This window comes from Marmota flaviventris, chromosome 19 (assembly GCF_047511675.1).
Source record: "Marmota flaviventris isolate mMarFla1 chromosome 19, mMarFla1.hap1, whole genome shotgun sequence".
Lineage (NCBI taxonomy): Eukaryota > Metazoa > Chordata > Mammalia > Rodentia > Sciuridae > Marmota > Marmota flaviventris.
Genome location: NC_092516.1, coordinates 21,764,592 through 21,779,894, shown reverse-complemented (window position 1 = coordinate 21,779,894; position 15,303 = coordinate 21,764,592). Strand labels below are relative to the sequence as shown.

The 15,303-nt window shown below is 46.6% G+C and overlaps 1 protein-coding gene across 4 annotated transcripts; it reads right to left on the bottom strand.

Moving 5' to 3' along the window:
* Positions 1 to 2,174: 2,174 nt before the first annotated feature.
* Positions 2,175 to 14,374, bottom strand: Stx4 (syntaxin 4). Of its 4 annotated transcripts, XM_027948614.3 has the most exons (12): positions 14,266 to 14,374; positions 8,323 to 8,456; positions 7,402 to 8,226; positions 7,123 to 7,224; positions 6,913 to 7,012; positions 6,716 to 6,790; positions 6,048 to 6,118; positions 4,229 to 4,337; positions 4,080 to 4,156; positions 3,721 to 3,858; positions 3,466 to 3,603; positions 2,677 to 2,787 (listed from the first exon to the last, which is right to left on the bottom strand). In XM_027948614.3, exons 3-11 carry the CDS (start codon positions 7,429 to 7,431, stop codon positions 3,502 to 3,504), a joined length of 804 nt encoding a protein of 267 aa, XP_027804415.1. In that variant the 5' UTR covers positions 7,432 to 8,226; positions 8,323 to 8,456; positions 14,266 to 14,374; the 3' UTR covers positions 2,677 to 2,787; positions 3,466 to 3,501. The 4 variants fall into 4 exon arrangements, with proteins under 4 accessions (XP_027804413.1, XP_071461942.1, XP_071461943.1 ...); XM_027948612.2 differs by lacking the exons at positions 3,466 to 3,603; positions 8,323 to 8,456; positions 14,266 to 14,374 and adding exons at positions 2,175 to 2,424; positions 2,508 to 2,606 and having other exon boundaries at positions 7,402 to 7,668; XM_071605841.1 differs by lacking the exons at positions 3,466 to 3,603; positions 8,323 to 8,456; positions 14,266 to 14,374 and adding an exon at positions 2,175 to 2,606 and having other exon boundaries at positions 7,402 to 7,668.
* Positions 14,375 to 15,303: the final 929 nt, after the last annotated feature.

Below are 15,303 nucleotides of genomic sequence, written 5' to 3'. Positions count from 1 at the left end.
AACAGGTAGATTTGAAAAAGTTACAGTTAACCCATAGTCTGTTCCTTGAAAGTTAAGCTAAAGCAAAGCAACGTCACCAGGATTTCAATGCAAAATCTACCTCCTCTTGACTCTTTCCAGAGGTCAGTGTCCCACAAGGAATGGTGTGTACACAGGGAAACCTGTGGGAGCTCTGATGCATTGCTCCACTTACTCACGTGCCTGCCAGGTCTGTTCCAAAATTTTACTCACCTCTTCAAACCATTAATGCGTCCCCAAAATCCACAGAAGTTCAAACTACTGAGCCCACCAAGCATCCAAGGGCTCACCTGATCATCTAGTCACCTCTTCCAGGAGGTTCTGAAAGGTTTTCTGGGTGAGACAGGTGATCTCTCTTTCAGGGGTGGCGCTGTCCAGCACAGCAAAGAAGCACTAACATGTTGTTTAGTTCAAGAACATCCAGCTGCATAGATGTGGATACCCAAAGAATCAGATCCCCATAGATGCCACAGATTTTGTGGTTTTACTCTGAAGGCAGAGAGGTAAGAGAGGACAAAGGCAGCCAACTGGAAAGAATTCCACTGGAGATGCAGGCAACAGGAGGAAAAGGTGGAGAATCAGGGAAGCCCAGAGGCCCCCAAGTCCAAATTCAGTCTGGTATTGCGGCAGGATCCTCCCAGCTCTCCCAGCTTCCCCATAGAGTGGTCATCTAGGTTGGGTTTTCACACTCCTGGGAATGGGAAGCTCTTTGCTGTAAAGTCCTTAACTCACTACCCCTGCAAGTCCCTCCACAATTCCTCCCTCCTCTTTTGGAAGTTTCGTCTTGCCCCTGGAGCTCTGAGATCCAACCACTTTTGCCTGTCTGTGGACTCACTTGGAAGTCCTGCCCATATCAGCTTCCTAGATCTAAGAACTATTTAATACCAAGGAGTAGAGATGACCACCCCTAAGTCCGCTAGCCAATCATTTTCCAGTTGCAACCAAGCCAATGCCTCAGCTCACCCCCCACCCCACACACAAACTGCTGGCCAAGCTGCTAGAGATCTCTGACCAGATACAGATGTTGTCAGTTGCCACTCTAGGGCCATAGGTAGGTGCTGCAGGCAGCTACCCTGCCACAGGTGGAGGGAGAGCAGGCCCCCATTAGCTTGTTCCAATCCTTGCACCCAGTCTTGCCCTCCAGTCCCTCCCCCAACTCATTTCCAGGCGTCACACCAAATGCACCAATGACACCACATGTATCCATTCCCCAATTCTTGGTACATCCTGCAGCTGGATGGCCTGAGCCAAAAGGGGCAGTAGCAGCCTGTAGGATTGAAAGTGGGATGGACTGGGCCACTAAAACTCCGCCCCCAGACCTTGGGGACCGGAGCCAAGCACACCCCTATTCCAACCAGGCATCAGAGCCAGGAATCAGCTTACCCTTTGAAACCAAGTGTCTGGGACAGGAGCCACATCCTCCAGAAATGAGGCATGTGGACTAGGAATGCTTAGAATTTAGAGTTAGGGTTTGTAGTTCATATGTCTTATGGAAATCAGGGTCCTTGCTCTTCTGACTCTTCTACCTCCTTCCACCTGGTAACCTTGCAGTAATCAGGTATGCTGTTCTGGGGTCATGGCTCTCCAAGTTGAACTCATAAAAAGCAATGCCTTTTAGGTAAAGGGCCTAGGTTGCTGAGATTGCCTGGCAGTCTCTTTGGCTGCATCTTTCTATAACTGAATCCTTCTCATTTACCATTCAAAATAAATGTCCCCTCTGAGACCAGACCTTCCTGACCACTGTACCCAAAGTAACAGCCTCAGTTACTCAATTACTTTTTCATGATGCCTCTTCCTTTTGGCCTCAGGGACACTACTAATATCTTTCTCTCTCTCTCTGTCTCACACACACACACACACACACACACACACACACACATACACACTTCTTGCCTGATAAACTCATCAATTCAGGTTTATGTACTCACAGTGGGGGCACAGTATGAGCTGGGAGCCAGACAGAATCTCTTCCCAACACACTCTACCCATTCTGTGGGAGAACAGACGGACAGAGCCAGTCTGCTGTGGTCACAACACCTAGGGCACTCTGATCTGAGCCTGTCTGACTGAGCCTGGCCCCAGGAGTGTCCAGGAGGTGGGAAGCTAGACAGTGGAAGCCCTGGGCCAATCCTTCTAGGAACACACATGCACAGGGGTCTCCAAGATTTTTTAATTTTTTTACAAAACCATGTGTCCCAGTCAAACAGGACACTACAGGCCCTTCCCCAGGCATCATGGCCTGAAGGGGGAGGCCCCACTGAATAAGCAGCTGTCAATCCTGAAAAAACCATCTGCCCCTTTGCGCAGGGGCCAGTGTCCGGACAGGGGTCCAGCTGGAGACTCTGCCCTGCCCCCACAGCTGCTGGGAGAGAAGGCCAGGCCCCCAGTCCCTGGTACTCCCCATATCTGCAAGGGAAGGAGGGAGAAGAGGGTCTGAGGGGAGGCGGGAAGGCTGGTGCCAGGAACAGGGCAAGCCCACCATATCTCACCGAGAATGAGCAACATTATCCAACTGCTGTGGTGATGCCAATGATGACAGCTAGGATGAGAACAGTGATGGACACACAGATGGCAATCATGACTTTTTTCTGTGGGAGAAGAGGAGTCAGGAAAATCACTCAGGAACACTTGGGGCTGGGGCCAGGGCTGGAGGCTCACCTTCCTCGCCTTCTTCTGGTTCTCCAGAGCTTTCTTGACATGTTCCTGCCCACGTTCCACATAGTCTGCTGAGCTCAGGATGTTCTTTTCTATCCGGTTGATCATCTCCCCCTGCACAGAGGATAGAATGATTTAGGGAGACAGGGATGACCAGGCAAGGGGGGCCCAGCAACTCCTTTGCCCACCCCAGACACAAATGACTAAAGGACAGTCTTAGAAAAAAAAACTGCACTAAAGAAGATATGGCAGGACCAGATCTGATAAAAGTTGTGACTCCTAAGGACGGCTTCCTGGGCTCCTTCAATCAATGTGGTCCCTTCTCCCCTGTTCCCTTATTTCATACAACCTCCTTTTGTAGGGGCAAGATGGAGCCACGGGCCTCAAATGGCTCCTACCTTTTTCATAGATATTGAACTTTTGTCCCCTTACAAATCTATCTGAATTCATCCATTCTTCTATGTCTGTTTCCCAGCTGCTATGAAGCCCTCCCTGTTCCTGCCTCCTCCTGGCACTACCAGCCTTCAGGTCCTGGTACTCCTACTGAATGAAAGCCCTTTCCCATGACTCCCAGCTGCAAAAGGGCATTGGCTGTAGCACTACTGAGGTCAGCTCCTCAAGGACAGGGCTGGAAGCTTACCTCAGCTCCTACAATGGGCCAGAGGAATACCACTGACACCCCAACCTTGCTCAAATTTTAGAAGGCAGGTCCTCTAGGGGGAAACTTGGGAGCTCTTAGAATCATGAAGGTGGGTTCTGTTGGTAGTGGAGGAGCCATGATTGAGGCCATACCTGGGGTAGGTGCAAATTGGAGAGATGGATGGGAGGTTATGTACAAAGGAGTGGCCATCTGGGTAGCAGTGGAGGTGGGCACAATTCTGGGGATTTGGCTAGGGATGGAAGTAGGGGCCACCTGAGACATGGCCAAGCCTGGAAGAGCACAAAAGCCCAGGAAAGAGTCTAAGGGTGGAGAGATTGGTCCCAGGTTGAGACTGAAGGCTCTGACTATGCATAGCCTCCCATCTGGGGGCTGCCCACAGTACCCACCTGCATCTCCACCTCAGTTGCTAAAAAAGTGAAGATCTCGTGAAGCTCACGGATACTGCGTTCAAGCTGCTGGATCTCACTATGCCGAGCTGAAATCTCATTTAGGGCCTGTCGAGTCACCTGTGTGTCCTTCAGTATCTGGGGGGATGTGGACAGAAGAGAGGAAATAGATCACAGGGTGACCAGCAACAGGTCAGAAGCTCCTGTTGGGTTTTGGGGGCAGTCCCCTAGCCAAGGAGCAAAGTCAGGAACCTGATGAGTGACTCCATACTGGGCTGCAGTATGCCCTGAGTCAAAAGGCACCAGGGATCAGAGAAAATGGGAGGCCCAGCAGAGGGAAGATGGCCATGGGCACTCACATTGGATACAAACACCTCACTCTGCCCACTGTCCAGCATCTGCTCCAGCTCCTCATCAGAAACCATTCCAGCATTGGCTGTAAAAGAAAAGGCCAGCTCAGAGCTGGGTCAGCATTACCCGACACCACAGGTCTAGAGCTCCAACTCACTGATTTTCAGCTGCCTCCGAATGCGCTCCACGTTCTTTTCCCGGTATTCAGACTGCATCAAGTTGCACTTGTTGATGAGCTCCACAAATTGCTGGGACAGCACCCCATGCTAAGGATGGAGAATACAAGCTGGGCACCTCAGGAGGATCCCTGCCTCTCTGGGCCTCAGCATCCCAAGGATACAGTGAGCAAACATGAACTGTCATGAGGTGCCTACTGCCTTAACCATCCTAACAGGCTCCCTCACTTCTGAGTGAAAGCCAAAGCCCTAACCAAGGCCTAAATGGCCCTACACGATCTGCTCTGACCCCAGTAACTCTCTGACCTTATCTCCTCTTTCCCTCCAGAGTGTTCCTTATTCCTTACTTCCACTACTAGCCTTTGAATTCACTGCTTCTTCTGTCTAGTATGCTTATTCCCCACAAACATCTTTTAATCTTTGTTCCAATGTCACATTCTGAATGAAGCTTTCTCTTCCTTTTTTTTTGTGGGGGGTACTGGGGATTGAACTCAGGGGCACCCGACCATTGAACTACATCCCCAGATGTATTTTTTTATATTTTATTTAGAGACAGAGTCTCACTAAATTGCTTAGTGCCTTGCTTTTGCTGAGGCTGGCTTTGAACTCATGGTCCTCCTGTCTCAGCCTCCCAAGCCACTGGGACTACAGGCATGTGCCACAGCGCCCAGCTTTTCTCCATCTTTTTAAAAATTTTTTTTGTGGCTCTAGGGATTGGAGATTGAACATCCTAAGCACAAGCACTACCACCGAACACTACTGTCAGCCGTCTACCTTACTAAAATTGCAACCCTACCTTCTCAGCACTCTTTGACCCTCTTCTCCTACTCGTTTGTCCTTAATACTTATTGTGTTTTTATTATTGGCGATTGTCCTGCCCCACTAAAATATAAGTCCCTCAAAATATGGATTTTTGGTTTAAAAAGGGTCCAGCACACAGTGAGCAATCAATGTATGTATGTTGAATGCTTGCTGAATGCCAGTCTCATACACTGGAGATCACCATGCTTTAGGTTCTCCCTAAAACATCCTCTCCGGGGCATTTTGTTCCACCTTGTTCTTCCACTGATATTTTAAATAAGCTCATCCTTTAGAATTCTTTCTTCAGAGATATATCTGCTCTCCTGGACTCAACTGCACCCTTTCAAAATGCTCCAACCTCTTCATCTTTGATTTGGGACCTTTGTTGAGCTCTGGGTCCACCAACTCCAACCCTAACCTCCAAGAACCCCAAGCCACTTCTCACTGGACACCCAGAGGGAGCCAGTCAGATCACTTCAAATCTCCTTACTAAGATGTCATCCCAGTGAAGTTCCTCTTCGGTGCTGCCCTAGCAAAGTTCCTCTTCCTGATTTCTTGTATACTGTCCATGGGGCCAAGGATGTCCCTGCCATGTAGGCAAGAAAGTTGCCAGTCATTTCTGACTTCTCCTTCTCTTTGTCTGTGCAGAGTCACCAAGTCATACATGAATAATGTGTTTGCTCCCTAATCAACCCATATTCCCAATCTCATTTCTTGAAAGCATGTCTCCTGTAGGCAAGCCAAGGTCATGTCTATGAACAAAGAAATTCACTGAATGGAGAAGAAGAAAGCAGGGTGTTATAATAGATTTTATATCAGGAAAACTAGGTTCTTCACCTTAAGTGAATACTTTCCCTTTCTGAGCCTCAGCTCCCTATTTGGAAAATCATCAGGTTAAGATTCAAGGATCTCTAAAGGGCCCTTCTTTCATACATCTGCCATTTAATGATTTATGAACCACTTACTGAAATGTCCTAGTTCTAGGAAAAATAAACCCACCTGGGTTTTTCTCATTCTTGTGTTGACGGAGTTAGAATTCTCATCAGCTTCCTCCTTCTGAGGCTCTATGGCTGTGGGAAGACGCAAGAGTCCGGAGAAAAGGATATTGACTCAAGACTTCTGGAAATTGGAAACCAGGAAAAAGGGCCACAGCCAGATCACAGCTACCTAATAGGGAGCTTCTCATTTCTGGGGAATTTTTTAGGGAACTATAACTTATGATAAACTGACTAGGGGCTGGGGATGTTGCTCAGTGGTAAAATGTATGCACAGTATACACAAGGCCTTGGATTAGATTCCCAACACCATGGGGTCAGGGAGTGGGGGGGGGGGACACCAATTTTGAGCCTCTGGCAACAGAAAGTTTATTTTTCCTTGCATTATATCAGTGAGTTCCCATGAGTATGAAGAAGACTCATAACAAAACCCAAAGAACGCACATTGAGCAGCAAGAACTATAGGAGTAAATGGTTTCATTCTAAATAAAGGAACCTAAAAAGCAGGCATACGTTATGAAAAGTACAGTGGACTGGATGCCAGGGTACAGAGATTCTAGACCCAGGCTGCTGTGTGACCTGGATGTATCACTGGCCTCTCAGAGGCAAAAACTCCCCAGACATACCAGGAACAGGGAAGAACCAAAGGGAAGGGAGGACCTAGGAGCTCACCCTTCAGCTGAGTGCGGATCTCCCTTCCCAGCTGTTTGATCTCATCACGCAGGTTCTGCAGGTCCTGCTTCATGCCTAAACAAGAGAAGGCCTTGATTCCCCAACCACAGCCCCCACCTCAAGAAATCACCCTGCACTTAACTACAACCCCCACAATCCATTGGGCTGAGCATGCGTACACCCGGGGTTTCGCTTACTCTCCTCGGGAAGGGGCGTGGCCAGGATGGTGACCTGCTGCTTCTCCAACTCCCGGATTTTATTCTCCAGCTTGACCATAGTCTGCCGAATTGTCTGGACCTAAGAAGGATGACCGAGAGGGCTGAAAGAGATTTGGGGTACTCCAGATTTCACTGCTCCTCGGTCCTCCTACCCCCTCGAGAATCCAGGCCAAGACCCCAGCCCCTTACCTTCTGGAAGAACTCATCGTCTGGGCTCCCCAACCGAGCTGTGCCCGGGTGCACCACCAGCGCAACTCGCTCCTTGTCCTCATCGTCCGAACTGTTATCCCCCTGCCAGGGCCGAAGTCACTGGCACCATTTTCATGCTGCAGTTCTCGCCCCGCAGGACCCATAGTCTTCCGGGATTTTCCTTCCTGGCCATCAGCCACCCCTCCCTGTCCCGAAGACCAGGGCTCCTGCAATCCAGTCGGTCCTCCAGCCCCCAACCCTACTTCCCCAGTTTCTCACCTGCCTCAGCTCGCGGGTCCTGTCCCGCATGGCGGCGGGAGCTCTCTCCCCGGCGTCTGAGCCCAGAGGGCCTCAAGATTCTAAGTTTGGAAGTCCCGCACCCCACTCGCATTGACAGCCCCCTCCCTCACCCTGCGGACCCCAACACCCTCATGAGCCGCCAAAGACCCTGACCCTCGCACTGTCCACAGTCAATGGGAAGGAGCCGACTTCAGGACCCCCCCAAGTTCCACAGGTTGGAATTCCCTTTTCTTCCCCCCCTCCCGCTCCCGTAGCCTCAGCCCCGCCCCTCTGGGATAGTTGGGGCATGCGCAGCAGGTCGCGTCTCTTCCTCGCCCGAGGGAAAGGCGAGGTCGGAAGCTATAGAGCCCCGAACGGAAGCAAAACTGCTTCAATGCTACAGCCCTCCCCCTTTACCGGAACCGTCGCTTCTTCCAACGGAAATCTGTTGCCAAAAGGGGTGGGAGTGCGTCATTTCTATGTAATCGAAAAAGACCCGCATCTCACATCACCCCATAGCGCCCCTCGCGTCACGTGAGCGGCTTGGTCCCAGCCTCGCAAACCGCAGAACGTGACTCTGACTGTCACGTGTCCCGGCTCTGTCAACGCTGCTTCCGAGACCAGTCTCACGACGTCCACGGCACCCGGGCTCTGAGCTATTCCCCTACAGCCCCCGCGAGGTGGGGCGGAGGGCACTGACTATCCCAGAGACCTTTTGAGGCAGTGGGTGGTGGGACATTGGCTTGAATTCGCTTGTATTCTTTTGGGGACCAGGAGCGTTGGCAGACTTACGACTTAGAATTGGGACTGTCAGCATCATGGGACCTTGAAAGTCAGAAAATAACAATATCCGAAGTCTTCAGCGTGAAAGAATTGTAGGGGTTAGTAGGCAGAGAATCTGGGGGTGGAAAGTGACCTCACCCAAGGCAGAAATTTCTTCCGCATACTCCTGGCTCAGCCTCTGACAGGTGGGCGGCCGGCGCCCTGCAGGAACACTGCAGTCCCGCTGCACTCACCAATTTCCGATCAGTGAGACCATTTCAGGACATCTCAGGCTGAGAAAAAAAGTCTGTATTATGTTGAGCGGGCTGCTTCCTTGCCACTCACACCTTCCACCCCTACTCTTCGCCTGAGGTCACAGCATGACTGTCTTGCTCTTATCTAAATCCTCACCATCAAGTTCAGTACCTACTGCTGTAAAGGACTCACGAAATATTTCTGAACAGAATTTTAGCCTGTCGTGTATACGAAGACGAAGCCCATGGTTCCCTGATCTTTAGACTTTAGGCTCTTTCACGGTGCCACTTCCCTAACCTGGCTCTCTATACATTCACTTGAGTGATATTTATAGGGCACATACTATGGACTAGACACTGTTACAGGGACTGGAGATAATCAGGGACTAACAGACAAAAATCTCTGCTCTTGTGGAACTTACATTTTATAGGAGGAGTTCCCAAAGCATTCAGTCTCCACATAGCCAAGAATGCATAGATCATATACATATGTCAAGAGTACAGCTCTTTGCAGTGAACTCATGCAAAACTTCAAGCAAGAGAAGGAAAGGTCCCTCTCCAGTATGCACTGGTCAGGAAACCTATATTCTTGTGCCTGAGTTGCTACAGACTACAGAGTCACTTCTTGCTTCTGGACCTTGATCTCCCATCTGTACAATGGGTAACAGCAGGGGGATGGAAAGGAGGATCAACTTTATCAATATGCCCTGCTCTTGCCGAGTGCAGTGGCGCTCACCTGTAATCCCAAAGGCTTAGGAGGCTGAGGCGGGAGGATTGAGAGTTCAAAGCCAGCCTCAGCAATTTAGCAAGGCCCTAAGTAACTTAGCGAGACCCTGTCTCTAATAAAATATAAAAAAGGACTGGTGATGTGGTTCCGAGGTTAAACACCCCTGGGATCAATCCCCAATAAGAAAAAGAAAAGAAAGGTTCTGAAGTTCAATGATTATGAAGTTGGAAACTGTCAAGTGCTGAGTGAGGGACTTTGGTGTTTCTTTTCCCCTTAGAACTCAGCTTGCCTGAGTTTGCGAATGGAATGAAGATGATGCTGCCAATCAATGTACAGAGGGAATTTAGGGTTGGAGGGCTTATCAGGAGGCTAAGGGTGAGGTCCCTTAAAGATCATGAAGAAGAATTTCTCTGCACTTGGGTCTTCCGTTTTAGCCTGTGCCTCTCCAATTAACTGCCACTCGCCTCCTGCTGCTGCCCCCACATCTTTTCTCTCCTCCTCCTCCTTCTCCATATATATATATATATATATATATATATATATATATATATATATATATATATAATTTATTTTTTTATTATGTGGTACTGAGGATCGAACCCAGTGCCTCACACATGTGAGGCAAGTGCTCAACCACTGAGCTACAACCCCAGCCCCCCCCCTCCTCCTCCTCTTCCTCCTCCTCCTCCTTCTTCTCCTTCTCTCTCTCTCTCTCTCTCTCTCTCTCTCTCTCTCTCTCTCTCTGGAAGTGGAAGGACTCTTGAGCACCTGACTGTATGTGATCTTTAATGATTGCTTCTCTCTGGGACACAATTCCCTCATTTGACAACTTGGTCTGGCAACTTCTGCCTTGCCTAAAGTAAGAATTGGATGATGTCAAGGGAGGTTAGGAAGGATATAGAAGGGTCTTGTAAATTCATGAGGGTTTCCCCCTCTCTGGGATTTTACTACTGTGCATTCCAGCTCTCTGTGGGCCCTGAGTCCCATCTGCTTCTGTATCTCAGCCTCTTGATGACTTTCTTCCTTTTCTTTCTCTCTCTCTTTCTTTTTTTTTTTTTTTTTTTGTAGTGGGGATTTAATGCAGGGGCTCTTTACCACTAGACTACATCCCTAGCCCTTTCTATTTTCCATTTTGAGACAGAGTCTTGCTAACTTGTTTAGGGCCTTGCTAAATTGCTGAGGTTAATTTCAAAAACTTGCAATCCTCCAGCCTCAGCCTCCCAAATCACTGGGATTACAGGCGTGCCCCACTGCACCCAGCTTGATGATTTGCTTTCTTGGTTCCAAGCTGCAATATGAAGTTGTTGGTGTCTCTGTTAAGCAACTCAGGATTATGATATTCATTATTTCATATATGGTCTCTGGGTGGGATTACAGGGCTTTGGGATGGTGACTAAAGGTCACAAGAAGCTGGACTTAAAGCATGGAGTGGTGTGTAGAGGGGACAGACCATTCAGAAACTGAGCATTTTGTTACTTCCAGTCCCTCTGAGTGACCTTGAAATATGTATTAAGTACATTGGCCTTGGGTGTGTAGGTATTGGGGGGTGTATATTTTTTCCAGTCTGTCTGAAGCTCAGACTCCACCTAGTCCTGATGCTTAGCAACCTGTCCTGTCCCTTCTACCTGAAGGTATGATCCTACCCACACTGGAGCCAGATGACCTGGGCAGGGATCCCCGCTCATTCACCTACTAACTCTGTGAGGCAGGTTACTTAACCTCTCTGTGCCTCAGTTCCCATCTGAAAAATGGGAAGAATAGTGGTACCAAATAGATTTGCTATAAGGATTAAATGAGATGATATAAGTAAAGAGAATAAGCAGATCTGCTATAGGACAGTGCTATATAAGTATTTTTTCTATTTTATGAGGGTAAAGATGTTGGTTGTTACTCTGAGGCTTTCAGCATCCCCAGTGTCTCTGCTGGGGATTCCATATAGTTGCTTGTCTAAAGCCTGCCTTCCTCTTTCCATCCCCTGAGCACCACTGTACACTGGGTGCTAATCTACTCACTAATTCCTGCACATCTCTCATGTCTCCACTTGGATCTGACAGACTGTATATTTTGCTTATTTATTTTATATTTTGTCTGTCTTCATCTCTACCACACTCACTAGATAAGAACTTCATGGGACTGTGGTGATAGAGCTGTGGTGATAGACTCACTTGCCTAGTATGTGTGAGGCCCTGGGTTTGATCTGCAGTACCACATTAAAAAATAAATTAATTAAATGGAGTATAAAACAACAACAACAACAACAATTTCATGAAGCCAGGTATGGTGGTGCATGCCTGTGATCCTAGCAGGAGGCTGACACAGGAGGATTGTAAGTTTAAAGCTAGTCTCAGCAATTTAGTGAGGCCCTCAGCAACTCAATGAGATCCTGACTCAAAATAAAAAATAAAAAAGGGCTGGGGAATGTGGCTCAGTAGTTAAGCTCCTGGGTTCAATCCCCAATACAAAAAAAAAAAAATCTTTCATGAGGACTGGGATTTTTACCTGCCTTATACACTAGTGTGTCTCCAGCAACTACAACAGTGTTTCACATATACTAGCTGGTCAGTAAATATTCATGAGTGAATAGAATTATTCATTTTTCATTTTATATTTATATAGTACTTATTTGTACCAGGCACCAATATAAACAACTTTATAAACATTAACCCATTTAATTGTAATAATTCTATAAGATGGATGCTATCACTGCCCTCATTTTACAGGAAAGAAAACTGACCACAGAGAAGTTAAGTAACTTACCCAAAGTTTCACAATTGGTAAATGATGAAGCTAGGATTTGAAGCCAGATAGTGCAACTATAGGGTGTGTACTCTTAACCATTACACTATGATCCAAGGAAAATACCAGTTAGGGGTGGCTCTGCATGTTCCACCACCTCTGGGGACTTGCTGCCACCTATTGATGTTTTGGATTATCTGGGGGGAGGAGGGGGCTGATGCTTGCTGACTGAACTGCCTCTGTTCCCCTGTCACAGGGTCTCCAAACCTGCTGGGTTGGAACTGACTCTTGGAGAGGTTCTTGGTCCTCCTCTTTCCTCATTTGCTTTGTCTCCAGAAGCCAAAGATATCCACCCATATGTCACTTAAGAGCCTCCAATCACCAAGACTATTTCTGTGCAAACCCCGTGATCCATGAACGGAGCCCACATAGTTCTGTCTTCTTGAGCCTGTCTGGGGCCTGAACTTGACTACTCCTTAGAGTTCCATCTGAGTGACCTTCCCCTCTTCAAATTCTACACACACTCCTATGGTTTTAACTGACATCCATATACTTGCCTCCAAAGGTGCATCTTCAACCCAAACTTTCTCCTGAGCTCCAGATCCCAAATCCCAGAATCCACTGGCCTCCTGGATGTCCCCTCCTGGAGGCCACACAGGCATCTGAAGCCCAACATACACAAAACAGGATGTATCACCTTCCCCTGGAAACCTCCTAAACCAGTTTCCTGTCTTCCTGTGTTTCCTCTTCACGTGGGTGATAAGTGACACTATTAACTCATGCCATTATTTTGGCCTTGAAATTTATTCTAAAGGTGATGGGAGACCTGAGGATATAGATCAGTGGTAGAGCACTTGCCTAACATGCAAAACACTGGGTCCAGATCCACAGCGCTGCAAATAAATAAATAAATAAATAAATAAGATGGATAATGTTATTTGTCAGGATAAGCTTCATAAAAACACCACAAGATATGGGCTGGGGTTGTGGCTCAGTGGTAGAACACTTGCCTAGTATGCATGAGGCACTGGGTTTTTTTTTTTTCCACATAGGAAAACTAAATAAACAAAAGATATTGTGTCCATCTACAACTAAAAATTTTTAAATATTTTTTAAAACACTACAAGATAATAAGGGGAAAATCCTTTATAGGTCTCAAAATGAGGACAGGTTTTCCAACTCCAACTCAGAATTCAGCAGCTATAAAAGAAAAGATTAATACATCTATCTCTATAAAAAAATTCTGCATGGTAAAAACATGAGCAAAGTCAAAAAACAAATTGGGAAATATATATGTATATATACTATCATATATATATGCAATTCTTATCATACACAAACAGCTAATCTCCCTACTATTCATATTGATAAAAAAGACCCATAGTATAACAAAAATAGGCAAAGAATATGACAGTTCACCAAAAAAAATACATAGGCTTTAAACATGTATGCAGATGTACAGCATTACTCAAAATAATAGAAATGAAAATAAGGTAATGATGAAGTCAAGTACAGTGGCTCATGCCTGTAATTCCAGCTACTCAGGAGGCTGAGGCATAAGGATGGCAAATTTGAAGCCAGCTTCAGCAACTTAGCAAGACTCTGTCTCGAAATAAAAATAAAAAGGGCTGGGGATATAGATCAATGATAAAGCACCCCCAGGTTAAATCCCCAGATCCACAAAAAAACCAAAAATACTGAAATGCTATTTTGTGTTTATTGCATTAGTTTAAGCCCATAAATCTGACAAGACACTTTGTCAACAAGACTGTGGGGAAATAAGTACTTCATTCATTATTGGTAAGAATGCAAAATAATGCAACCCAAATAATATTTATCAAAATGATAAATGTGTTGGGCACAGAGGCACATTCCTGTAATATGAGCTACTTGGGAGGCTGAAGCAGGAGGATTGCAAGTTTGAGGCCAGCCTTTACAGCTTAGTGAGACATTATCTCAAAATATAAAAATAAATCAATAAATAAAAAGGGGTGGGGTGTCTCTCAGAGGTAGAGCACTTGCCCAACATGCACAAGGCCCTGGGTTCAATCCCCAGTACTAAAATAATTCATACATATCCCTCCATTTTTTTACAGTACTAGAGATTGAACTCAGGGGTGCTCTACCACTGAGCCACATCCCCAGCCATTTTTTAGTTTATTTTAAGATAGGGTTTTGTTGAGTTGCCACAGCTGACCTCAAAAATATGAGCCTCCTGTTTCAGCCTCCTGAGTGGTTGGAATTACAAGTGTGTGCCACCATTCCTGACTATATATGCACTTTGAACCAGCAATCCTACTTCTGAGAAACCAGAAGAGATTCCCACTATATTAATTAGCTACTGCTGCATAAGAAATCACCCCCCAGAAACATGGGGTTACTTACTGGACTAAAGCAACCACTTTTTGTTTTTACAGATTCTGAAAGCAGCTGGGTGATTTTTCTGCTGGTCTTGCCTTGGACTACGCAAGTGGTTACAGTCAGCTGGCACCTCTGCTGGGATGGGCTGATCCAAGATGGGTTCACTCATACTCATGTGTCTGGGATCTTAGCTCTGATGGCTAGCTTGGCTGGAGTGGTTGAGCCACACCCTCCGTGTGACACTTCATCTGGGTTTATTCATAGCATAGTGACTTCAGTGTTCCAAGAAGGTGAAAGTGGAAGCTGCATTGCCTCTTGTAGTCCTATTATGAATCTGCACATGACTTACAGAATATTCTATTCAAAGCAAGTCACAAATCCATACCAACTTCAAAGAATGGGAGAATATAATTTTAACTTATCACATCTGTGTATTTATTGGTGTTGTGTGAGATAGATCAGAAACTTGTCGATCAGCAAGATGAAGCTATCAAAAAAGAATTAGGAGAGCTGGGGCTGTAGCTCATTGGTAGAGCGCCCACTTGGCACATGTGAGGCACTGGGTTCGATCCTCAGCACCACATAAAAATAAATAAAGATATAGTGTCCAACTACAAAAGTATTAGGAGCCTCATATATAGAACTATGAAATATTCATTATTTAAATATGAAAGTGTAGAATAAGGATATCAGGCTTACCATTGCATAAGAAAAAGAAGTGTGTGTTCTCTGCAGGTCAGGCCTAGGTGCCTGACAGGCTGTGTTAGTCAGCTTTTTGTCTCTGTGACCAAAATACCTGACATAAACAACTTGAAGAAAGAAAGGTTTATTTTGGCTCACAGTTTTGGAGGTTTCAGTCCATGGTCTGCTGGCTCCAAGGCAAACGTCCTGTCAGAAGGGTATGTCAGAGGAAAGCTTCTCAGCTCATGGCAACCCTGAAGCAGAGAAAGAAGAGGAGAGTGCCAGGGACAAGATATAGTCCCCAAGGTCATGTCTCTAGTGACCTACTTCTTCCAACACGCCCCCACCTGTGTACAATTTCTATCACCTCTCAGTGGTTCA

Bases quoted from the DNA above. Each gene is read 5' to 3' on its own strand.
- Stx4 (XM_071605841.1), bottom strand. From the start codon at position 7,431: ATGCGGGACAGGACCCGCGAGCTGAGGCAG. The intron at 6,791-6,912 runs GTAAGCGAAACC...TCTCTTGTTTAG, and splicing joins CACGCCCCTTCCCGAGGAGA to GCATGAAGCAGGACCTGCAG. The intron at 2,788-3,720 runs GTGGGTACTGTG...TCCTCTGTGCAG, and splicing joins CAACTGAGGTGGAGATGCAG to GGGGAGATGATCAACCGGAT.